Source organism: Myotis yumanensis, unplaced genomic scaffold (assembly GCF_028538775.1).
Source record: "Myotis yumanensis isolate MYYU_CA2020_CCGP unplaced genomic scaffold, mMyoYum1.0.hap1 SCAF_9, whole genome shotgun sequence".
Taxonomy (NCBI): domain Eukaryota; kingdom Metazoa; phylum Chordata; class Mammalia; order Chiroptera; family Vespertilionidae; genus Myotis; species Myotis yumanensis.
In genome coordinates this window covers 5,112,142-5,137,075 of record NW_027223760.1, presented here as the reverse complement: position 1 = coordinate 5,137,075, position 24,934 = coordinate 5,112,142, and the positions used below count along the sequence as shown (strand labels likewise).

Genomic DNA, 24,934 nt, shown 5'->3' with positions numbered 1-24,934 from the left:
TGACTCTGGAGCTGAGAGCAGGTAGCAGTCCCCGATGTCCTTGTATATTGCTTGGTTTTGGGATTTGCCTCAAAGATGGAGGGTGTGTCAACCACCAGGATGTTCCTCCCATTCCATGTTCCTGTGGCCAACTGGCAGGTCTTGGTCACAGTCTGGGCCCCCAGTTTGGATCAAACAGGAGCTGACAGAGTATGCTGTTCTCAGTGGCACTTTTCCCACAGCCGGATTTGCCCACCAGGACCAGCCTCAGTGAGGATGATCCTAGAACAGTGATGGCGAACCTATGACACATGTATCAGAGGTGTCACGGGAACTCATTTTTTTTTTTGGTTGATTTTTCTTTGTTAAATGGCATTTAAATATATAAAATAATATCAAAAATATAAGTCTTTGTTTTACTATGATTGCAAATATCAAAAAATTTCTATATGTGACATGGCACCAGAGTTAAATTAGGGTTTTTCAAAATGCTGATACACCGAGCTCAAAAGGTTCGCCACCACTGTCCTAGAGTTATAATTATAATTGCTATTATAATGTGTAATCCAAATGTTAGTATCCCCCAAACTTATGTGCTGAAACCCTAGTCCCCAATATGATGGCATCTGGAACTGGGACCTTTGGGAGGTGATTAGTGCTAGATGAAGGCAGGAGGTTGGAGCTCCCACATGATGGGATTAGTGCCCTTAGAAGAATAGGAAGGGAGTGAAGCTCTCTCTCCACCAGATGAGGACACAGCAACCAGGAAGCAGGCTTTCCTCAGACACCGAATCTGCCAGCACCTTGATCTACCTTCCAGCCTCCAGAACAGTGAGAAATAATGTTGGTTGTTTACCACCCAGTCTATGGTATTTTATTTGAGCCTCAGATGACTGAGAGTAATAAATGCCTTTTGAAGAAGAAGAGGAGAAGAACAAAAAAGGAAAAGACCCAGAAGAAAGAGCATCTGTGATCAATTAGGGTGTCATGCCCTCTGTCTCCATCACAGGGCTGGGCTCAGCATGAAAGCCAGCCACTGGCCTGGACTGGAGCAAATGCATCTCCCCACCCACCGTGTGCCTCTCTGGCATCAAGATTCTTTCTTATGGGTAATTCTAGATGCCAGGGTAGATTGAATTCAAGGCAGGCGCGATGTTTGAGACATTCTCTGGCTCTGGCCTCCCTCTTACTTCTGTCAAATATCCTGCCCTCAGGTTACCCAGGCTGTGGCCTGAGAGAAAACAAATTTAGGAGGTTTCCTCACAGAAGCAGACTTGTATTTCCACAGAAACTAGGGAGACATCTGTCCTCCCACCCACCCACGCTATCGTTTAGGCAAAGTGACAAGCATTTAAGAGCTAGGGATGTCCTGTGAACCTTGTCTGGATATTTATATTATTTATTTATTGTTTTGAATGTGATATTAATAAAAGGAAGAGTCCTACTGCTTTAAAGTTATGGCTAAAAAGCTTAGATGTGAAATGATATGATATCTGGATTGGCTTTTAAATAATCAAGACAGGAAGAGAGGGGGTAGATGAAACAAGACTGTCCAAGTATAATAATGACAGCTAATGATGATACATTGAGTTAGCTACTTCTCCCTAAATAGAATGTTGCACTTTAAAAGTTTTCAAATCATATTGACAAAGGCTTACCAACCTTCACAATATTTATTTTTATTTCAAAAATTTTAGATATATTGGATTAAATGAGATACTTTCAGCCTGTCAAGCGAAAGAGTAAGAGATTTATATAGGTCTTAGATCTTAGTAAATCCTTTCTTGATATTGTGAAATCTAATGTCTCCAAGGCTGACTAATCAATCCTTTTTCAAGTCAAGCAGTTTACACTACTTTGTTTTCAACAAAAAAGAAGGGAGATATATCCATTAATAGTTACTTAAAAATTAATGATACATTGCTATGTGTTTTTTTGGCATTTATCTTGGAAGGAATACAAGGAGTTGAGTGGCACTGCCATAACAAAATTGTTTCCATCTTATTTATTTATTTTTGCGAACAAGGTTTCTCAGTGCCTGTACTGATTGAAGTAAAAATAGGAATATAATTGATCTGAACACTGTCTTATTCTAACAAAGAAGCATGCATATCCTATACTAATAAAAGACAAACATGAAAATTGACCGTACTTTTGCTATGCCTTAAGCCACATCCACCAGCCAATCAGAGTGACTATATGCAAATTAACCCAACCAAGATGGTGGCCGGCAGCCACGGAGCTGGAGTGAGCAGGAGGCTTGCTTGCTCCAGTGATGGAGGAAGCCAAGTTTCCTGGCCTGCTGTTTCCTGGCTCTGAGCTCCACTGAAAGCAACAAAGTTTCAATTATAGAAGCTATACAAACCCCAGATACCTGCTTTCAGCCAGCCGTGGCCACGGAGCTGGAGCGAGCAGGAGTGGGTTGCCCCTGGCAATGGAGGAAGCCAAGCTTTCCACAGGCCTCTGCTAAAGGCAACAAAGTTTCAATTATAGAAGGTAAATAATTCCCAGAATAAAAAAGAAAAAAAAGGAGAAGCTGGGAGCTTACATCGCCAGGGTGCTTGGCCAGCCGGAAAACAGCCCTCAACCCCTCACCCAGACTGGCCAGGCACCCCAGTGGGGACCCCTCACCCTTAAGGGGGTGTGGCCAGCCTGAAAACAGCCATCAGCCCCTCACCCAGGCTAGCCAAACCTCCATGGGGTGAGGGGTCCCACACTGCAAGAGGGTATAGGCCGGGCTGAGGGACCCCCCCAAGTGCACAAATTTTTGTGCCCCGGGCCTCTAGTATGAAATAAGGAAAAGTTTCATCCATTCCACTGAGAGGTGCATTTCCAAACTAAAAGATTTACTGTTAAGTAATTATTTTACAAATGTTGTAACATGTTTTTATTGCTTTTATCAATTGTGTGCCAATAATACTTTAATAATGAAAACTAAATACAGAAGAGATGTTTCACACTTAAAGCTTTAGGGTCACAGAACTTTTAATCAATATTCATATACTAGAGGCCTAGTGCAAGAAATCCATGCACTTGGTGGGGAGGAATGTGCCTCAGCCCAACCTGCACCCTCTCCAATCTGGGACTCCTCAGGGTATGTCCGACTGCCTGATTGCCCCCAACTGCTTCTGCCTGCCAACCTGATCACCCCCTAACCAATCCCCTGACAGCCTAATAGACACCTAACTGCTCCCCTGCTGGCCCGATCGCCCCCAACTGCCCTCTTCTGCCAGCCCAATTGCCCCCAACTGCCCTCCCCTGCTGGCCCAGTCATCCCCAACTGCCCTCCTCTGCAGACTCAGTCATCCTCAACTGCCCTTCCCAGCCTTGTTGCCCCTAACTACCCTCCCCTGCAGGACTGGTCCCCCGCAACTGCCCTTCCTGAAAGGCCTGGTTTCCCCCAACTACCCTCCCCTGCAGGCCTAGTACCCCCCCCAACTGTCCTTCCCTGCAGGCCTGGTCGCCCCTAACTGCCCTCCCCTGCTGGCCTGATTGCCCACAACTGCCCTCCCCTGCCGGCCATCTTGTGGCAGCCATCTTGTGACCACATGGGGGTGGCCATCTTGTGCAAGGGCATGATGGTCAATTTGCATATAAACTCTTTATTATATAGGATTATTATATTGAATATTTTTGTGGCAGAAATGTAAGCTAGGGTGATCAAGAATTTCCACCATAAAAATCCATGATACAGTTCTGTTGGGGATGTAAATGGGAAGTCAGGGGGGGAAAGGAACAGTGTAAAATTTCTATTAGAAAAGAACTTGCTTGTATATGTTTACAATTACTTAAGGTGGGTATCCAATTTCTATGTTATTTATATTTTTAAAAAGAAGTCACAGTCATATTTTTAAATGTCAATGTCTACAATGTGATAGAAATTTCATTTTTTGCAAACATTCATGATGAAAAATATATTTAGAAGTTAAATGTTAAAATGTTCAAGAAAACACCTAGATTTTTTTAAATATTTTTTTAAAAATATACAAGCAAGAATAGTTGGAAGACCATGAGAGTGCATCAGAATATTTTCATAAGAAAGGTCATATGAGAAAAAAGCTAGAAACATCCCAAATACCCATGAACAGTAGATTACATCAACAAATAGAATACTCATATAATGGAATAATACACAACAGTAAAGTTAGCAAAACATAGTTACTTACATTGGCATCGTTAAATCTCACATACAGGTAAGAGATCAACCAAAGTACTTGTATACATGCATATAAGCATAAACAATGGACGCCAGACACTTGGGGGTGGGGGGGATGGCAGAGAGGCCAGGGGGAGGTCAATGGGGGGAAAAAGGAGACATATTACAAGTAGTAGTACACACTTGTACTACTACTTGTAATACTTTAAACAATAAAATATTTTTTTAAATCTCATATACATTATGTTGAATAAAAGAAGCAGTTCCCAGAAGAATAGTCTGATTATATTTTTATCATGGTTAATATTGAATGAAATGTTAATGTAAAAAAACACTGAAACGTGTAAAAACTTTTTGTTAGTTTATTTGAGCCAAACTGTTAACATATGCTGGGAAGCAGAACCTCAAAGAATTGAGATAATGCTCAGGAGAATGGTGGGTTACATCTGTATTTATACATTGTAATCAAAGGAAGGGACATAGGTTGGTTACATGAAATCCATTGGTGATAGATTAGAGAGAAAGCAAAGAGGGGAAACCCCTGGGATTGGATAAAAAGTAAAATGATGGACACATACTTAGGTAGGTGCAGGAACAATTAACATGATAATAAAGGAATCTGTGGTATCTTGTCCTGGCACCCAGTACATTTGGTTGTGCTCTAGGGGCTCCAGAAAAAGGTAAGTTACAAGTTACTCAGACATTTCAAGGGAATGTTATCATAGATCCAAAAAGACAGATAGGCTCAGTTAAGGTAAATGTTGACTTTGCCAGTGAGAATACCGACATAGGACATAACTACCCACCATAACTGCTTTGAGTTAAAGTTTAATTTCACACCATCCTTTGTGATTACTTTAGGTCTCTGAGTTTACAAGACTGCCATGCAGACCTCCCCTGAGCTTGTCAGGTTAGCACGTGGTCCCTTTTGTCCACACAAACTAAAAATAAATATTATTTAGAGCAAAAGACATGGGTAGTAAAAATATAAAGAAATGCAAGGGAATAATTGTCACAAAAGACAGGATAGTGACAATAACTTGGTGACAGGAGGAAGAGCAATGAGATCAAGAAGGAAGTCAAGGAGAAGGAAAAATGGTGGCAGAGTAAGTGGAAGCTACACTGACACTGTTGCAGAAGACCAAAGAAATACCAAGCACACTTCCTAGAGAAAAGGAGGGACCCTGTTTACTAACCCTAGTGGACTCCAGGAATAATTTCCAACTCAGAGTGAAGAAACATGAAGAGGGCTTCCTTTTTTATAACCTTCTGGGGTCTTTGTCTTGCAGATATGGTTCTGCCCCCTTTCATGGGCTTACAGGAAGGCCCCCAGGTGTTGGGGGTCCCCTGGCCATATCCACTGATCTGTCCTGGGGCCAGTGATAATGACCTTTCCCCCCACCCCAGAACAGTGCATTGTTCACAGTTTTCATGGCCTGACATGCCTTACAAGACTAGTTTCCTCCTCATTCCCACCCCACCTTGTCCCACACGCTTCTTTTAGCCTTGTGGAACAAAGACCATGTGTTGTTATGGTGAACAGGGGTTAAAAATGCTCTTAGCTACTTCCTGCTGGAAGGAGACGATGACCAAGGGGTTAACATCCCGCTTCTGCCTCTCAGAGGGGTTTGTAAGGAGTTCTTCTGATTTCAGGCAGGCAGAGGTAAGCAGTAGTCCCACACGCGGAGATGTTCCTGCAGGCACCAGGGGTAGGTGGTGTTTTCAGCCTTGGGGGTAGAGTTGCATAGTTCATCTGGGAGGTGACCTGTTGGATGTTGGTCCTGCGTACTGCTGAAACAAATAGGAGCAACATTAGTTAGCTGCACATTGGCCATGACAGGTCCTATTTTTTTTCTCCGTCCAATACAATTCCCCCCTCCCCCACTTGCATTTGGTAGTAGAGTCGTAACATGCCACAGGCTGATAAGTATAGCTAACAAAAATCTGGCTTTGGGATTTTTCGTGGACTAGCTGGTCTAGCATATTTGGGTAGCGAGTTTCTAAGCAAGGAGCAAAGGATGGCATGACAAGGTGTAATCCAACAATTTATGATGAGGCCTTTGTTTCCTTGCTGTGTGGGGAGCAGTAATTTCATGGTGCTTCTGTGTCCCAGCAAGAGCAGATGAGTTCTCCTTCTGGTACTAGTCTCGGATTCTGCTGGCACTCATAAAAAGACAAAATAAGAATTATTAGATAAAACCAGTGATTATCCAGAAATACTAGAGCATGTTATGTTAGGAGGAGATAAGAAAGATTCGTGTTAGGGAGAATTCAGCAGGGTGTTATTTGAATTCCTTGAAGCAGGTTGCTTGGCCATCTCTGTCATCTCCTTGAAGGTAATCCGCAGGGGGTGTTTCTGGTCAGAGGTCACCTTCCACTGAGAATGGATGTCATTTGGCTGGTGGGCTGCCTTCACCCAGGAGTGGGGGATCCAGGTGTTTAGTCCTGCAACTTTAAGAGCTGTGGGGGTAGTTAATATAACTGGTGGGCTTGAGGGGCTCCTTTTTCCAATCCTTTACCCAAACCTGGTCTTCAGGTATATAAGGATGTACAGCTGTTCCTAGAGAGATGGGTAGTTGGTAAATAACCCACATGTGGACCTCAAATACACTTTTTCCAAGTCCTTTAGTTGTTTCTGGATTTCTAAGGTTCCTATTTCCCCCAAATCTCCCTTTGGCTGAATTAAGGGAAGGGGTCTACCATATAGAATTTCAAAGGGAGAGAACCTTCCCTGGCCCTTGGGGCACAGCATACCCGCAGGAGTACAAGAGGTAAGATATCTGTCCAGGGTAAGGTTGCCTCTTGGCATAGCTTAGCCATAGCCTGCTTTAGAGTCCAGTTCAAGCGCTCCACTTTCCCTGATCTCTGAGGCCTGTAAGCTGTATGTAGATTCCATTTAATTCCTAAAGCCTTGGCTACCTGTTTTACTATTTCTGCTACAAAGGCTGGGCCATTATGGGACCCTATGGTCAGAGGCATTCCATACCGTGGAATTATATCTTTCAGCAATGCCTTAGTGCAGGGGTGGGCAACCCCTGGCACGCATGCCAAACATGGCACACCAGTAACTTTTGCTGGCACGCGAAACGCTCTCTTATAATCTTCCATTTACAATTGTGAATCTTTGTTCTCAGTGATGAATTTTGTTAAGTCTCATAATAAGAGTAGCCTGACGGATGAAAGTAGTAGCTCGTGCATAACTCTGAAGGTCACGAAATACAAACCTGATGTAAAATCTCTGTCATCAGTGATGCAGCAGCAAAAGTCCCACTGGTAATATCAAACAGAGTCATAAAGTCTTCTGTCGGACTATCAGTGTACATGTATACATTAAAAAATAAATGTATTTTTCATCATCATATACTGTGTTTTTGTTGCTCGAATGAATTTTATTATTTCTTCAAGGTTCTTCACATACGTACACCTTAAGAGATATCAAGTAGGTGTAACATGTTCTCAAAAAATTAGGGTTGGCACACAGAAGAATTTTGAGTCAGAGATTTTGCTGGTTTTGGCATGCACTCACAAAAAGGTTGCCCACCCCTGCCTTAGTGTCTTCTCTCACCTTTTCAGTGCGAGTGTGATATGCCTCAACCCAACCTGAAAAGGTGCAAATAAAGACTAGCAGGTATTTATTCCCTCTGCTAGGCCCTATTTCTGTAAAATCTACTTCTAAGTCCTCAAAAGGAGCTTGCCCACAGCACTGGACTCCTATCGGTCCCACAGGACCCTGTTTAGCATTGTTCTGAGCACAGAGGAGGCAACGCTGAGAGACTGAGGCACACAAGGAGGGTAGACGGGCATTTAGATAGTACCTGCCTAACAAAGCTTCTAGGGCAGCCTTTCCTAAATGAGTGAGTTCATGCTGCTGGAGGATTACCTTATGGGCTAACTGTTCTGGGACATAGACCCTATGATCTGGGAGTATCCACCAGCCTTTCATTGTTCTCTTGCCCCCTTCTTTCTGGGCCCATTTCCCCTCCTGAGGAGTGTATTTTGGAGGTTCAGGTAATTCGAGGGCCAACATGATCCATGCCATTGCTGCTTGTTCTTTAGCAGCCAGCTTGGCAGTGGTATCAGCAAGCTGGTTTTCTTCTGCTACTGAGTCTTTCCCTTTCTGGTGACCTTTGCAATGGATGATAGCTATTTCCTTAGGCTCCCAGACTGCTTCTAGTAAGTTTAAAATCTCATTCTGATTTTTGATTCCTTTTCCTCCTGCTGTCAAGAGCCCCCTTTCCTTATATATGGCCCCATGGACATGCAGGGTAGCAAAAGCATAGCGCGAGTCAGTGTAGGTGTTGGTACGCTTATTCTTACTGAGTTCTAGGGCTCTTACTAGGACCCAAAGTTCTGCCCTCTGCGCTGACCATCCTTCAGGCAGGGCCTGTGCTTCAGTTGTCTCAAAATTTGATACCACTGCATATCCAGCTCGTCTTTTTCCTTCATCTAAGAAGCTGCTGCCGTCTGTGAACAATACCAAGTCCGCATTTTGCAGGGGCCTATCCCTTAGGTCTGGCCAGCTGGAAAAAACCTCCTCTAGGACTTCCAGGGAATCATGCTCAGGGGCGCCCTCAGTGATGGGTAGAAAGGTGGCAGGATTAAGTGATCTCAGTGCTTCTAATCGTACCCACGGATTCTCCCATAACAGCCCTTGATACTGAGTCATTCGAGCATGAGTCAGCCAGTGCTGCCCCCTTGCTTCCTTCAGGGTGACAACAGCATGAGGTACTTTTACATCTAAGTTTTGTCCTAAGGTAAGCTTATCTGCTTCCTTGACTAATAATGCCGTGGCTACAAGGGCCCTGAGGCATGGGGGCCGCCCGGAGGCAACTGCGTCAATCCGCTTGGAGAGATAGGCTACTGGTCTTTACCAGGGTCCAAACTCCTGGGTTAGAACTCCTAGGGCTACCCTGCGGTTCTCATGAACAAAAAGATTAAAGTCTCGAGTCACATCTGGTAGCCCCAGTGCCAGGGCCTCAGTGAGCTTTGCCTTTATGGTGACGAAGGCTTTCTCCTGTTCGGGACCCCAGTCGATGGGTGCCTTCTCTTCTCCTCTTAAAGCTTCATAGAGAGGCTTGGCCAGGTCTGAAAACCCTGGGATCTAAATTCGACAGAATCCTGCCGCTCCCAGGAATTCCTGAAACTGCCACCAGGTACTAGGGACTGGGATGGTACATACTGCCTGCTTCCTTTCAGTCCCTAGACTTCATTTCCCATGGCTGATCTGGAAACCTAGATACTTGACTTCTTTCTGACAAATCTGTGCCTTTTTCTTAGACACCCGATAACCTGTTTCAGTTAGTAGTCTCAGAAGGGCTCGTGTTCCCTCCCAGCACTGAGCTCCTGTGGAGCTGGCCAGCAGGAGGTCGTCTACATACTGGAGTAGAACACACCCCAAGTCCTGTCCTGGGAACTTAGACAGATCAGATGCTAGTGCTCCACTAAAAAGAGTAGGGGAGTTCTTGAATCCTGGTGGCAGTCTGGGCCAGGTGAACTGCTCCTTTGCCCCTGTAGTTAGGTTTTCCTATTCAAAAGCGAAGAGAGGCTGACTGGAAGGCATTAATCGAAGACAGAAAAAGGTATCTTTCAGATCTAGGCATGTAAACCATTCCACCTCTGATGAGATGAGTCCCAGAAGAGTGTAGGGGTTCGGCAGTGCTGAATGCAGGGTTATAACAACCTCATTAACAGCCCGTAGATCCTGCACCAGGCGGTAGTCGTTAGTCCCAGGCTTTTTGACAAACAAGAGAGACATGTTCCATGGAGACCTGCATCCTTTAACAAGTCCCCACTGAAGCAGCCGGTCTAAGTGGACCTGGATTCCTAGGCATGCTTCCCTTGGAATTGGATATTGGTCGATTTTAACAAGCTGTGCCCCAGGCTTTAACTCAATTAGCACTGGGGCGTGGTCCTTAGCCAGGCCTGGAGGATTCCCTTCTGCCCAGACCAGTGGGAATTCCTTCTCTAATTCAGGTTCTAATGGTGAGGCCTTTGTCTGGGGGCGTATAAAGGCTCCATTGTTCCTCCCTTGGCACTGCTAAGGACAGGATCATTGGAAAGGTCCCTTCACTAAGTGAAGCTGTGCTGAGCCATCTGGAGCAAAAGTGATTTCTACTCCCATTTTGGCTAAAAGGTCTCTACCCATTAGAGGCACTGGACAGCCTGGCAAGTACAGGAATTCATGAATCACTTAATGACCACCAAGTTGGCATCGGCAAGGGCGGCAGAATTGTCTATGGGTCTGGTCCCCGGTAGCTCCAATAATGGTGACCTCCTTTCCTGAGAGAGGCGCTACTTTCTGAGTGACTACTGAGTGCTTGGCTCCTGTATCAACCATAATGTCCACAGTCTGGCCCCCAATTTTCATTCTGACCATGGGCTCGTGGGTGCCTAGTTGAAGTGAGCCCGGTCTGTCCTAGTCAGAATCAGCCATTGCTAGTCCAATGAGATCTGCTTCAGGTGGGTCTGGTTGATAGCAACTGGGCAGAAAAGGGGGCCCAGTCTTTTTACTTTGCCATTTGGGACATTCATTCTTCCAGTGTCCTGTCTCCTCACAATAGGCACACTGGTCTCAGGCTTGCTCTTCCTTTTCGCCCTGGTCTGTATCCTTGCTGATCTGTCTGGGAGCCTGAGCCTCTAAAAGCCGCTGCTATTATATTGGCCCTTCTTTATATTCTGTTTTCTTCCTCCTTTCTTGCTGCACTGTCTTGATTGATGAAAACCTTATTAGCTATCTCTAGCAGTTCAGTAGCATTCTTTCCTGCAAACCCCTCCAGTTTCTGTAATTTTCTCCTGATGTCAGGCTGGGCTTGGCCTACAAAAGTGGCATTTACCATGGTTTGATTTTCTGGGGCCTCAAGTCTAAAGGGGGTGTAGATCCCATATGCCTCACATAGTCTCTCATAGAAAGCTGCTGGACTTTCATCAGGCTTCTGGAAAACCTCAGAGATTTTAGCCATGTTGGTGGGCTTCTTGGCTCCGGCCCTGACCCCTTGGAGGAAGACCAGCTGATATCTTTCTAGCCTGGTCCTTCCATCTTCTGAGTACACTTTCCAATAGGGTTCCTCATCTGGGAAGGCCTTCCTGGCCCATTTGTCTGTATCTAATATTCCTGCCAGGGCCTGGGTCTGGAGCCACTTCCGACCCTCTGATACTACTCGCATGTGCTCCTCAGTGCTAAAGAATGTGAAAAGGAGCTCTTGCAGTCCACCCAGGTGGACTTCTGGGTCTGGAATGTCATTTCTACGAGGTCTATCATGGCCTGAGGTATCTCAGAATAAGCTGGGGTGTGATGTTTACAATTCAAGATGTCACTGGTGGTAAAGAGCTGATAATAATAGACTGGTCCTCCCTTTTACAAGGTCCCATCTTCGCCAACTACTTTGGCACCACGAATCTCCCTTAGAGACATCTGACGTGCTGGTTGTTGCTTGGGCCCTTGATTGGCTGAACGCAAGCGCCGCCCAACTGACTGTGGAGAGCCTGGTCAAGGAGAAACAAAAGGGGGCAGTGTTTCTGGACCTTTCAGACCAGCTGAGGAAGCACTTGGTGTTGCCTGGGGCACATATGGACATGGTAAAACTAGCGGGACTTCCTCAGGTGATCCTGGCAGAACAAGGGGTTGGTTCCCTTCTGAGAGATCTGTTTCTTTTCTCCTACTACTAAAACCTTACAGAACGGACCCAAGGCAGCAAGGTTTGAGCAATTCCTAACCAGCTGTCTTTGTAAGGGAACTGATCTGGGTGTCCAGGGTCTGTCGTGACTACATTCCAGACTGCCCTGACCAGTCCTACATCTAAAGAGTCTTCGGGGGGCCAGCTGACCCCAAAGCCTGGCCCTTCTAATTCACAGAATTTCCTCAGTGTTTTGGGGTTGGTTTTAATACCATAGTCCTCAATGAAACCCTTTTCAAAATTTTCCAACATGCAGTTGAGAATAGTGGTTTGAAGACAATAAAAGACAGAACTTGGCTGGAGATCCTGGCTAGACTGCTGATCAACTGAAAAAAAAAAGAATAGTGGTTTTACTTTGTCCCAACCCCATGATGATCAGTGGCGAGAGACAGACAAGGGTACAGGGAAATTTACTAAAAGCCTGGAGGTTCTCCTTAAAGAAAATATCCTTAATCAGCACACTCAGGGGCAGTGTGGGTAAAATCTCTCCACCCCAAAGAGCTATGAGACCCACCCCTGAAAGTCCCAGCCAGACAAAAGAGACAAGAAAAGGCGCAAATACCTTTAAATCTACCCCAGAATTCCAAAATTTCAACCTAACACAGCAAAATCGCAGAGCTAAACCAAAGCCCCTAGTACACAAACATAGACAGAAATTTTTGTCAACTATCCCTCCGTGATAGAGAGCAAATGTCTCAGAAAACTTAACTCAACAGCGCTGCTCGAGACTTTTGCAGACCATCACGGGTTCAGCCTTCAGTAAATCAAACGTTTTAACCAGATGAGCAAACAGAAAATCAAAGTAGCTGTCACTTTCACACAGACCAGTTAATCAGCAGATAATCATGCCAAGACAAACATCCGTACTCACACTCTCTCAGTAGACTAGCCCTGACTGGAGCGGAGCAGATAATGCCCAACTCCCCAGGTGGGCATGGGGGTACTCCCGGCACCCACGCCCCAGAACAGAATTCTCAAATGACGTCTCAGTGAGAGCCTGCCAGAGGAGTTAAGACTGCGTCCAGCCCCCCTTCTTGGTAGCAAATTGGCTACTCCCACACACAAACAAACAGAAGAGTGAACCCATAATTCCATAATTCCTTTCGGGTCGGCTGAATTTACTCACTTCCAGAGTCCTGATTCCTAATTTACCTGACGAAGTCCTATGACTTCCGGGGAGGTGATCAAGGTCCCACTTCCACTCACTTGGAGTGGGCCTGACTGACTGGGGCCGCTATCTTACCAATTCTGTCGACAGGTCCAGAGGTGTCTGTCCACTTTCTCCAGACACTGGCCTGGTCCTAGGCTGAGGTCCGGGAGCACCTGGAGCAACCCCCGATTCAATTCTGAAAAAAGCAGCAGCGTGCACCTTCCGGAGGCCTGTCCCGCACCCCCAGGCCCCAAGTCCCGTCCACTCACCGGAGGCAAGAGCCAAATGAATTAGCTTCCTGGTCAGGGAACCAAATGTTGCAGAAGACCAAAGAAATACCAAGCACACTTCCTAGAGAAAAGGAGGGACCCTGTTTACTAACCCTAGTGGACTCCAGGAATAATTTCCAAATCAGAGTGAAGAAACATGCAGAGGGCTTCACTTTTTATAACCTGCTGGGGTCTTTGTCTTGCAGATATGGTTCTGCCTCCCTTCATGGCTTACAGGAAGGCCTCCAGGTGTTGGGAGACTCCAGGCCATATCCGATTATCTGTCCTGAGGCCAGCGATAACGACCTCCCTCCCTCCCCCCAGGGCAGTGCATTGTTCACAGTTTTTATGGCCTGACACGCCTTGAAAGACAAGTTTCCTCCTCAACACTTTAGAATCACAACTAAAATACAGACAAAACATCCTGAATAATCAACTGAAGACTAGATGGAGAGACTAGATGGTATCCAAGAAGGAAAAATGGAGACTGCAAAAAGATGGGTAGGAAGTGTGGAGGCAAGAAAGGGCTGGCCGGGCTCCCACAGACAGCAGCTGAAGTTCCAGAGGGACATCTCAGCTGTGGGGAGTTCCCACTGAGAACTCTGGGGTCTAAATCCCAAGCTGGACCCCTCAGCCCAGAGCACCAGAACTGAAAAAAGTACCCATACAACATATGGCTGTTTGGTGTAAGGTGTAAGAAAGCAGTTCAATTTTTTAATGGCTGCTTTGGCAACATAGTGCATATGGCTGGCTATCAGTCCAGATATAGGGATTATGTAGTTTTGTCTGCCAAGAACATCTCCTCCTACTGAAAAAGGCTTCCCCTCCCCCATTTAAGCATTCCTATCCTATATAATCTATCTATACTAGTAAAATGGTAATATGCTAATTAAACTGGGTTGACTGGCCATCTTCCAGACATCCAACTTCCTTCCAGACAAAGCCATGGTGGTGGGGGCCGAGGAAGAGTCAGTTAGGGGAGATCGGGCCAGCAGGGGAGGGCAGTTGGGGACAAGATCAGGCTGGCAGGGGGTTAGGGGCAATCAGGCCAGCATGAAGGGAAGTTAGGGGCCAGATCAAGCTGGCAGGAGAGGGATGTTGGGGACAAGATCAGGTTGGCAGGGGAGGTCAGTTGGGAGTGAGATCAGGCTGGCAGGGGAGGGCAGTTATGGGTGATCAGGCAAGCAGAGGCAGTTGGGGGCAATCAGGCCTGCAGGCAGAGACCATTAGGGGCGAGATGAGGCCGTCAGGGGAGGTCAGTTGGGGGCGAGATCAGGCTGGCAAGGTAGGGCAGTTAAGGGCAATCAGGCAGGCAGGCAGGTGAGCAGTTAAAAGTCAGAGGTCCCAGATTGTGAGAGGGATGTCTGGCCGAAAGGGATCAGGCCTAAACTGGTGGTAAGACATCCCCCAAGGGGTCCCAGTTAGAGAGGGTGCAGGCTGGTCTGAGGAAACCCCTTCCCCCCATGCCCCTCAAGGCACAAATTTCGTGCATTGGGCCACTAGTATTATTATAATGATGATGGCAGGTGTTTATATAAACTGCAAAGAGAGGGAATAAATGTCATATGACATCCACAATCTGATTCTCACACTGTGCTCTCAATAATTTGAAGCATATATTCTTTTTTTATAATTTTTATTTCTTGAAGTATTACAAAGAGTATTACATATGTCTCCTCCCCCCCCCCCCCCCCCCCCGACATTCCCCCGGCCCCTACGCCCCAGTGTCTTGTGTCCATGGGTTATTCTTATATGCATGCATATAAGTCCTTCGGTTGATCTCTTAATCCCCCCCAAACCCTCTACAGGCTTCCCACTGTAGTTTGACAGTCTGTTCAATGTGGACGATACAGTCCCAGTGAGATCGGGACGGCCCTAGTGAGGTCGGGATGGCCCCAGTGAGGTCGGGATGGCCCCAGAGAGGTCAGGACGGCCCCGGTGAGGTAGAAATGGCCCCGGTGAGGCCGGGATCGCACCAGTGAGGTTGGGACTGCACCAGTGAGGTTGGGACAGATAATGGGGACCAGTATAGACTGATGAACAGGGGCAGATTCAGAGGCAGGGCAACACTGAAACATATATTCTTAGAGAGGCTTAACAGTTTCTCCCCATGGTCAGTAGCATTTCTTTAGGGATTTTCTTTTTCAGATACTTTGATTCTGACCTTTTCATCTTCGTCCCTATTACATAACACAGTGCCTGGCATGTAAAATGGGATCAGCAAGTGTGTGGAAAATGAATGGTGATGTTGACCTTACCATACCCCTCTATATACGAGGCTCTAGTTATGGACTTCTGACCATTGTCTGAACTTTCTAGCACCGGCATCATCTTATTATAAAACAGCTGCAATCCACCATTGCATCTAGTAGTGTTCTTTCAGGCTGTGGCTGAGAGGACTTTTTCCCCCTGAGTACAGGTTAGGCCCTCTGACCTCACTTATGTAAATCCTTGGTGCTATAAATCAATTTCTTATTTAATAATCAGTATAAAACAGCACCTATAAGAAAAGCTTCTTTGATTTGCAAATATTCCAAATAAAACTATTGGAATTGACCAACAGAATGTAGGAGCCTAAGCCCATATTTTGTTCTCCATCTCACTTTGCAAGGTAATGTTCTGTGTTCACTGCTCCAGCCTTAAATGTGTGGTCAGTTAGTTGACAAATAGAGGAAGGACAGCCCTGCCCCCAGGTGCCCATACATAACACTCCAGTCCTTATGAGCCACCCAGGCTGCTCTGTCCAATGGCAGAGAGGGGGCAGCCAGCACCTGCGTCTGGGGAGCCCATCAAAGTTGTGTCCTTAGAGTTGGTCTTCCGGCCCTCTGTGGGGCCTGTCTGTCCCAAGTGAGCAGGAACATTCTAGAAGCAGAGCCTGAGAAGGGCATGGGGAGTAGGGCTAGGCAGGTCCTCCTGGGAAGGGTGCTGAGGAGAGTGTTGGGGAGGGGGTGCCCCGTGGGAACTCCTGTGTCAAGGGGCTGTTTCTGATGGAGGAGAGAGGTCAGTCACTGCCTTCATAGCCTCTTCCTCTACATATTGCTTTTTTTAACAAATCATAAAAAGGAAATGGGAGGTGCCTGGCAGCTGGCAGGCTCTGACAGGAAGTGTCCCATAAGGGAACAAGCACGCAGCCCCTCGCTGGTTGCTGGGTCCTGTTTACAGCAGTTTCCACCCATCCGGAGGACCTGCTCCTGGCTTGGGGGCCACACGCCTTTCTTCTTCATTCGCAGCAGCTGTGTCCTGGAACATTCGACCTCCAGACCACTCTAGTTCAACTGCATCCGCCTGGCTTCCTCTGAGTCCACTGCCTGCAAGAGCTCATACTCCTCCAGGCCACCCAGTACCTTCCCCAGGCCGCCCAGCACCTGGCGGCTGCACCCCACCAGGTAAGGGGAGGTAAGGGAGGGTCCCAGCACCCTAGGAGTCTGAGATCCCACAGCCTAGTCAGAGCCACTCATTGCTGGTGTGACCTCACACAGGTTGCCCTACTTCTGGGCTCACCCATGGGTGAAAGGGGACTATGATGGTGGCGCTGGGGGCAGCACCGGGTTTATTGTGGGGGAAACAGACCTGGGAACCACTCGCCCTGAGCCCACAGCCCAGCACATTCCACGGCACCTGGGGCTTCCAGCTAATTGCCTACTGCCTATTGGATCTTCATGGAGTCTCACAAGGTTTCACGCAGCTTCGGGAATATTCTCATCCCACTTGATGGATGAGAAAACAGTTTCCCCAGGTGCCCAGCTTGGGGGCAGGGGGTATGCTTCTCAGTTTCTCTCTCTTAACTTCTTAACCTCGCTCCACTGCGCACCTGCTCCACAGGAGACCCCTGAGTACACATTGTCTCATGGCCTTGTCCTTCTGGAAACCACTCCATTCTCCCCCAATAGCACACACCTTTCCTCTGACATGACGTAGGACCCGGCTGCATGAAAACCAGACTCATATTCAGGCACAAGGACAATCCCTCTGTCTGCCGAACCATATGTGACAGATGTATCCAGAAATCACAAGAACTAAACTACAAAACAAGGGAAATATAATGCCAGGAAATATGGGGACTGTGGCAGATGACTGAAGGAGACACTGATGCGTGGCAGATAAGAAATAGTTTGATTTTCCTAAAACAAGCAGGAGGGAGCCTGCTTTCTCATGGTTTCATGCAATAAGGTATCATCATAATAAAATCAGGCTCTTGTAATTTTAAAATCATTATAAAATGAAGGTACATTATATTCATTTCCTTCAACCTTCTGCCTGAACTAGACCCTCCTATTGTCCTGCCAATGCTGTTACAACTTCAGCTTGCACACTGCATGCCACTCTCTGATGACACCTGGCCCCATTTTGGAGATTACAATTTTCCTTTTAGAGAAGGAATTTGCCTCCATTCTTTTTTTTTTTTTCAAATATATTTCTTTATTGATTTCAGAGAGAGGAAAGGAGAAGGAGAGAGAGAGAGAAACATCAATGATGAGAGAGAATCATTGATTGGCTGCCTCCTGCACACCCCCTATGGGGAATGAGCCCACAACCCGGGTATGTGCCCTTGGCTGGAATCGACCTTGGGACCCTTCAATCCGCAGGCTGACGCTCTATCCACTGAGCCAAGCTGGCTAGGGCTTGCCTCCATTCTTGATCCTCCCATTCTTGCCTACTCTGACACCTTTGCCTGCTCCGAGATTGACCTGCACCTGATTCCTGCAGGTCAGCCAGGCTTCCCCCAGTCTTTTCCTAGGCTTTATTCAGTCCTGTTAATATTTTGTCTGTGACTCATTTTAGCATCTACATCAATATTCTTTGTCACTCGCCCAGGACACTTTGTTATTTGATCATTGCCTAAAAGCCATTCCCCTGTGGACACACGTCTCCTCTGCCGCCTGACACATTCAGAAGACAGTCCAGGAGAATGACCACCCTGCCTCTTGGCTAATGTTACCTGAGTTTGATTGACTTTCTGGGTCGAGCTCCCTGCTCCATTTGGGTCACACAGATAATCAAGTCAGTAAAACGCCAGATTGGTTTACACTGAAAAGCTTCAATTCAGAGTAGCTCCTGCCCCCTGCAGTTTTCTCTTTGAATAATCTTTTCTTGGAAAAGCATGCACTTTAAGATTTCACAATACCATTTTTTCTGTTAGTTTCAGGGCAGGCTTCCAGCTTGTCAGCCTCAGTTTATGTCCTGACCATGGGACAACCGCATTGCATGTGGGGTCCAAAGACTGTGGACTTATATAGATTAATCTTCTTTCCTCCTGTGGAACCAAGGAGAATTGGCCTGCAAAAGGAGCTGCTTTTCCGTTTTCCCTCCAAGACTAGTGTGTGGCCTTGGGCCGGTCATTTGTTGCTCAGTTTCCTAATATTTTAATCAAAATTTTAAACCTATATTAATTTAGGAGAAGAATAAATAATGGACAGGAAAGAACTTAGAAAGTTATAAGTGGCCACACAGAGGGTTATTACAGTGAAGTTCACCATCAACATGGTCACCACTGTCATCATCTTTGCCACAGCGATAGATTGATTCAAACGTATTTTCTGAGGTTTCCAAACCTCACAGAAGGTCATTTAAAGTAGAAAATGTGTCATAGAATTGGAGCAGGTTTAGCAAGAGCCAGAGTATAATTTCCCAGAGTCAAGGACAGTGTATAAGAGAGGGTGGTGAGGAAATGCTCTTCTCTGGGCTTATGAGAGCGTGGGAAGGAAGGGGGAGGAAAGGGAAAAAGAAAGGAGGAAAGGAAGGAAGGAAGGTTCACATCTGATGATGTGAAAATGGGTGGTTTTCCTAAGGAGCCCCAAAAAATCACTAAGTGAATAGAAAAACATGCAAGCATTCTTTCTATATAACAGAAGCAACCTGAATAGCCAACAGACTACAAACACCCTTTTTTAATTCAGTGCCTACCAGTAAAATGCAAGTGTAAATGGATGAAGACATCCTTATGTATGCCCATAAGGGTGATTTAAAAGTCGAATATTGCCAAGTACAAGTGCAGATTTGGGGACTTCTCACACAGGGCTGGTGTCAGTGAGAATTTGCACGGTGCTCTTGAGTCATACTGACAATATCTAGTCAGGTGGGAGCTGTCTATCCCAGGTCAGTTGTTGCACAGAGATATGTAGTAAGTGGGGATTATTTTGCAGCAAGCATGTATGTGAGACAGCTCAAATGTTTGTTAATAAAGTGGCTCAGTTTTTTGAGCATTTTCCCATTCACCAAAAGGTCGAAGGTTCAATTCCCAGTCAGGGCACATACCTGGGTTCAATCTCTGGTTGGGGCATGTTCAGGAGGCAGCCGATCAATGCTTCTCTCTCACAACAATTTCTCTCTCTCTCTCTCTTTCCCATCCTCTCTCTCTTTATTTCTCTCCCCCCCCCCCCCCCCCCCCCGTCTCTCTCGCATCAATAAAAACATATATTAAAAAAGTAACTGTTTCTATCTGGTTTGGCTCAATGCGTAGAGCGTTGGCCTGCAGGCTGAAGGGTCCCAGGTTCGATTTCCCCAGTCAAGGGCACGTGCCCGGTGTTGCGGGCTTGATTCCCAGTGGGGAGCATGCAGGAGGCAGCCAGTCAATGATTCTCTCTCATCATTGATGTCTCAGTCTCTCTCTCTCTCTCTCTCTCTCTCTCTCTCCCTTCCTCTCTCTGAAATCAATAAAAATATTTTTTTAAAGTAACTGGACCTTCTTTTTAAAAATATTACTGGATAAAATGTTACACAAATAATGTCATTTATGTAAAAGTTTAAAATGCAAAAACAGTATTAGACATAACCTATGGATAAGTGTGTGTGTGTGTGTGTGTATGACTATAAGTACATACATGAAATGATACATAAAAACCTCAGAATATTGGTTGCCTCTGAAGGGCAGAGGGAGGGTGAAAGAGACTGGGGAGTCAAAAAAACATAAATGAAATTCTATGTGTAATGTGTTAGCTTTTTAATCAAATAGAATAGCTTCAGTAAAAATGCCAAAATACTTACATTTGTTCATTGAAAATTGTAGGTTTTGGTTTTATAACTCTGTATTTCTTCACTTAAAAATATGTTTCATAACTGCATAATATTTAAAACTGAATAAGTAAATACAACTTCATCTTAGGTATAGCTGTATGTGACATACTTGCCTCTTCTAACACCAAGATGAGTGACACAATATTATGCCTCATTTGAAGGAAACATCTATGCCAATTGATGCCAGTGGTTGTGCCAATTTCTGTTTAAATCTACTGGGACACAAAATGGTGATCACTGGGAGACAAGGACCTCAGAGCCAGCCAGGAAAACATTTGATTAAACACTGAGCAGGAAGTGAGTTGTTCTTGAATTTGTCCTCAGTGTTGATTCTTTCTCTTCGGCCATGGCACAACTTTCTCTCCACCAACTCAGGGGCTAACAACAAACATGCTAGAACAGAGAAAGAAATTGCCTTGCTGCTAATGACATTGGCTTGTTTGAAGTAATGAGAATTTCTAGTGCCCGGCAGTCTTTGTGTCACATGGGTATGCAATGGCCAAGAGGAAAAGTACAGTGCACCTTGCCAGGGGAAGGTTGGATCTGGGACATGAGTCCTTCAAGGACTGACATGAGAGAGAGAGTACTATTTCCAGAAAGTTAGCCTACTTTGATTCCAAAACATAAAATAAGATAATGTTCCCCCCCTCATTCCATAAAGAATGCTTTTTTCATTTCATGCCTTTTCCAGTTGTAGGGACATAAGCAACTGGTTGATTTTAAACATTTGCTCCTTTCCTGTAAGCTAAGTAACAAAACTAAACAAAGAGAGCCACCAAGCATTGTAAGAACAGTGCAATGTGTTAGCAGCACCTGGTTTGCTGAAAGTTATTTATTGATGTTTGCAAGTATAATGTGAGTTAGAAAATTAACAATGAAAATGGCTCCTCGATGGAGAATTTGCATTAGGTGTCTGAACTGGAGGTGCCCTCAGGCCTTACTAACTCCCAAGTGGAATCTTAATAGACAATTGCGTGGATTGCTAATGGGAGTGGGGTTCTTGGGGCACTGCTGGAATAAGCATTTCCAGGGTCCTCAGAGGGAGGATAAGATGTGCAAAAAGAATTTTCTAAGACTCACACAGGAGGATGAATGATTTTTTTTTTTTTTTACATGGAATTATATCCTGGGTTTCAATCCCATTTCCTTCAATGCAGTCCTGGAAGAGGTGCAGCTGAGGATTCAGTAGAGGTAGAAGCAAAGTCAGGTTCCCAGTGTCCAAAGTTTCTATTCCATGGTGGACTTGGATCTGGCACAGCATCAGGATATTTGCAGTCCATCAGCCCATGTGTGGGTCCACATGGCTGTGAGCCATGTGGCAAATGCAAGAGATCAGGAGCCTGAGAGTCGCCAGGTCAGGAGTCAAGCTCTAGGACGAGGTAATGGAGCTAATACTTCTGTTTAGGAGATTAAATATCTCAAATCTCTCCTTGCTTGCAGTGGCCACGCCTACTCTGCCCAATGACCTGTTCCCAGTTGTGACTGAAAGCAAGTACCTTCCTTCTGTCACCCAAACTTTACTGGGCATATGTTGAACTTCAGCTTCCTGGTGAATGACTATAATGCACAAATGACTATAATATTTGGCCTTCCCTTTGCTCTTTTTCAGTTATTGAAAACTGGGTTAATTATAAGGGTATCAGACACTTGCTTTTATTCTTTTCCTATGCTTCTTCCAGAAGAGAATGGAAGGACCTCTGATGGGCAAATATGGAAGTATGGCAAAAGGTAAGAAAGACGCCAAGTTCTTAAAAGGCACCAGTCCCTCACCTCAAACACAGTGACAGAAACCCAGTGATTTTAAATTGAAGAAGAAAAATATAATACTCATTTTTTTCGTTACCTTCCCAACCATCATCAAACACACACCTGATCCCCAGTACAATGCTCTCCAAGCACATGACGTGTGGGAAATGTGGAAATGAAACTTCAAGTCAGAATTTGCAGGATTTTGATCTGAATTGTAAATAAATTTTCTCTTTCCTTGTCTGCTCTGAGCTGAAGAAATGGAAAAGTTTTCCAGAGAGATTTAGTAATCATGTTTGCTACAAAAACATCCCAGATACTGCAGAAAAGGAACAACCAACACATAGTAGGAAAAAATAGTAGATTTTAGAAGCCTACAATGACTGTGGAATCCATTTGTGCTCTTAAGAAATCTAGAACTTCCCCGGTTCTCATCTTCTTTCATCCCTTGAAGGTTTTAGCTCTTGGCTCAGTGTTTCCCTCCCCAGCATCACTTTTGTTAACTTCCTGTAATTCAATCCACCATGTAGGTGACCTTTCCATCACATGTACTACTAATGGTCTTAACATCCACGCCTCTTCAGCCACCCATCCTGGGTCATCTCCCAGTCTTTGCCTTTGACATTATCTACAACCTTTCTGCTGTCTCAATTTCAAGCATCCAACTCCCTATCCAAAGAGCAGAGGCCTAGGGACCTCAACTGGTCCTTTGTTGAGGTCACACAAGAGCATGAGTGAATTTTTGCCTGGAATTATATGGAGGTGAGACTCCCTTTCATCTGAGACTCCCTTTCATCCCAAGGTTTAGATAAATAATGAATGTGTTGAGCACTTCTACACATGTGTGCTGGGAATTTGTGGGTGAAAAGAGGTGGTAATATTTTGCCATGTGTGAGTTCTCATCCACTGCTTCTTTCTAATCTCACATTTATTTAGCATGAAACTGGCCTAGACACCATCCCTGGAAAAACACAGGGACCACTTTACTTTCAGAAAAACTATATCATCCCTGGTTTAGCTGAAGGGCGTGGAGCATCCTTGTCAGTGTAGCAGTTCTTACTCTTGGCTATGGGTCCAACCTGGGCTTCCTATATAGACTTTCTATGGCCCAGGAACTTAATACAGTTGTCAGCACATTTGTGTGTGTATTTAGATATGACAGTTTCCTGGGAGGGAGGTCCACAGATTTAATGAGATACCACAAGGGTCCATGACCAAAAAATCTGAAGCAACACTGGCTTAGTAAGACACACAATATTTCTTTTTCAGGCAGTGTAGAAGATAACCGATTTGGATCATCATCCTCACTGAGGCTGGTCCTGGTGGGCAAATCCGGCTGCGGGAAAAGTGCCACTGGGAACAGCATCCTCTGCCAGCCTGTGTTTGAGTCCAGACTGGGGGCCCAGACCGTGACCCAGAGCTGCAAGGTGGCCACAGGCACATGGAATGGGAAGAACATCCTGGTGGTTGACACGCCCTCCATCTTTGAGGAAAAGTCCCAGGTCCTAGAGATGTACAAGGACATCGGGGACTGCTACCTGCTCTCTGTCCCAGGACCCCACGTGTTGCTGCTGGTGACACAATTGGGGCGCTTCACTGCCCAGGACACCGTGGCAGTGAGGAGGGTGAAGGAGGTCTTTGGGGCAGGAGCCATGAGACATGTGGTGGTCCTCTTCACCCACAAGGAGGACTTAGGGGACGGGTCCTTGGATGAGTATGTAGTCAACACAGACAACCACAGCCTGAGGAGCCTGATCCAGGAGTGTGGGAGGAGGTACTGTGGCTTCAACAACCGGGCCACTGAGGAGGAGCAGAAGGCGCAGCTGGAGGAGCTGATGGCTGTGGTCGAGAGCCTGGAGAGAGAGCACCAGGGTGCCTACTACACAAACGACCTCTACTTTGATGCACAGATGCTCAAGGAAGGCAGGGTCAGCACCACTGGAGAAGAGTACAGGCGTTACCTTGCCAAGGTGAAAGCATATGTTGAAAAGCAACAGCGAATCCTGATGGAGACCCAGAGTCACCAGGTGTTCATCGTGCTCCTCAGAGTCAGAAAGTGGATGCGTTCTAACATTGGGTTATCTGCTTTCCTTGTGATATGCATTTTGATTTTTCTTGCCCTTTTAATTAAGTTGTGTATTCCTTAAAGATGCTGAGCATTTTCAGCTGACTTCTACAATTGACTTCTTTTTTTCTAAGACTCACCATCTGTGTCTGTGTTTATAAGAAACTTAGGTGCTTTTTGCTTAAGTTCAGTTTTCATTTCTCTTCCTTGCATTAGACATGTCATTCATGTTCTCCTAGTGTTTCTAGATAAATAAAATCCAAAGGAAAATATATTTCTTTTTTGATTTGTTAAATATCATGGAGGTAAATAATAACTTAGCTAGATACAATCCTGGAATCTTTGGGAAGGTTTTATAGGAAGGAAGATGAGAGGACTGTGATATTACACATTGAGGGAAGAAGTATATTCATTAGAAGCTGGGTGTAGAATTCCTTATATTATTCAGAAATGTGCCTGATTTCATCATAGGCTGTAAGAGATGACACCCATCACCACCACCACCTGGGAGAGGATGTTTTGGGGGGAATTTTGGAGGCATGAGGGAGGTGGGGAGGAAGGTGGGAGGGGACATGGACAAGTGAAGAGAAGAGAAAATGGTCACAGAGGTGGGATGGGGTGAGGCCTTGGGGAAAGCAGAGACAGTGTCTGGGGGGAAAATAGGAACTGGGGTTTCATAGAACAGAGCCAGATAGTGGATTAGGCTCAGCAGACTACACGATCTCAGTCACTTACAAAGGAAATGGTGGATGGACAAGATGTAAGTGATGTGTGAGGTTGAATTCCATAAAACTTTGTGAACACTGAAATTTGAATTTCACTGACTTTCCAATGTGGCTATGAAACATTCTTCTTTTTATTTATTCAACTTTTAAAATACCT

The 24,934-nt window shown here is 45.5% G+C and overlaps 1 protein-coding gene across 13 annotated transcripts in view; it reads left to right on the top strand.

The window, feature by feature from the left end:
- The window catches only part of LOC139016083 (GTPase IMAP family member 5-like), a 37,320-nt gene extending 12,996 nt beyond the window's left edge, over window positions 1-24,324 (top strand). Inside the window, exons 1-5 of one of the 13 annotated variants that reach the window (XM_070423687.1) lie at window positions 16,361-16,613; window positions 20,403-20,538; window positions 21,682-21,729; window positions 21,921-21,969; window positions 23,257-24,324. In XM_070423687.1, the coding sequence (XP_070279788.1) occupies window positions 21,927-21,969; window positions 23,257-24,134 (921 nt within the window). In that variant the 5' untranslated portion in view covers window positions 16,361-16,613; window positions 20,403-20,538; window positions 21,682-21,729; window positions 21,921-21,926 and the 3' untranslated portion in view covers window positions 24,135-24,324. Of the gene's footprint in view, window positions 1-16,360; window positions 16,614-20,402; window positions 20,539-21,681; window positions 21,791-21,850; window positions 21,970-23,256 lie in introns of those variants that run through there. The other 12 variants (XM_070423685.1, XM_070423679.1, XM_070423677.1 and 9 more) reach the window with 12 other exon arrangements.
- Window positions 24,325-24,934: the final 610 nt, after the last annotated feature.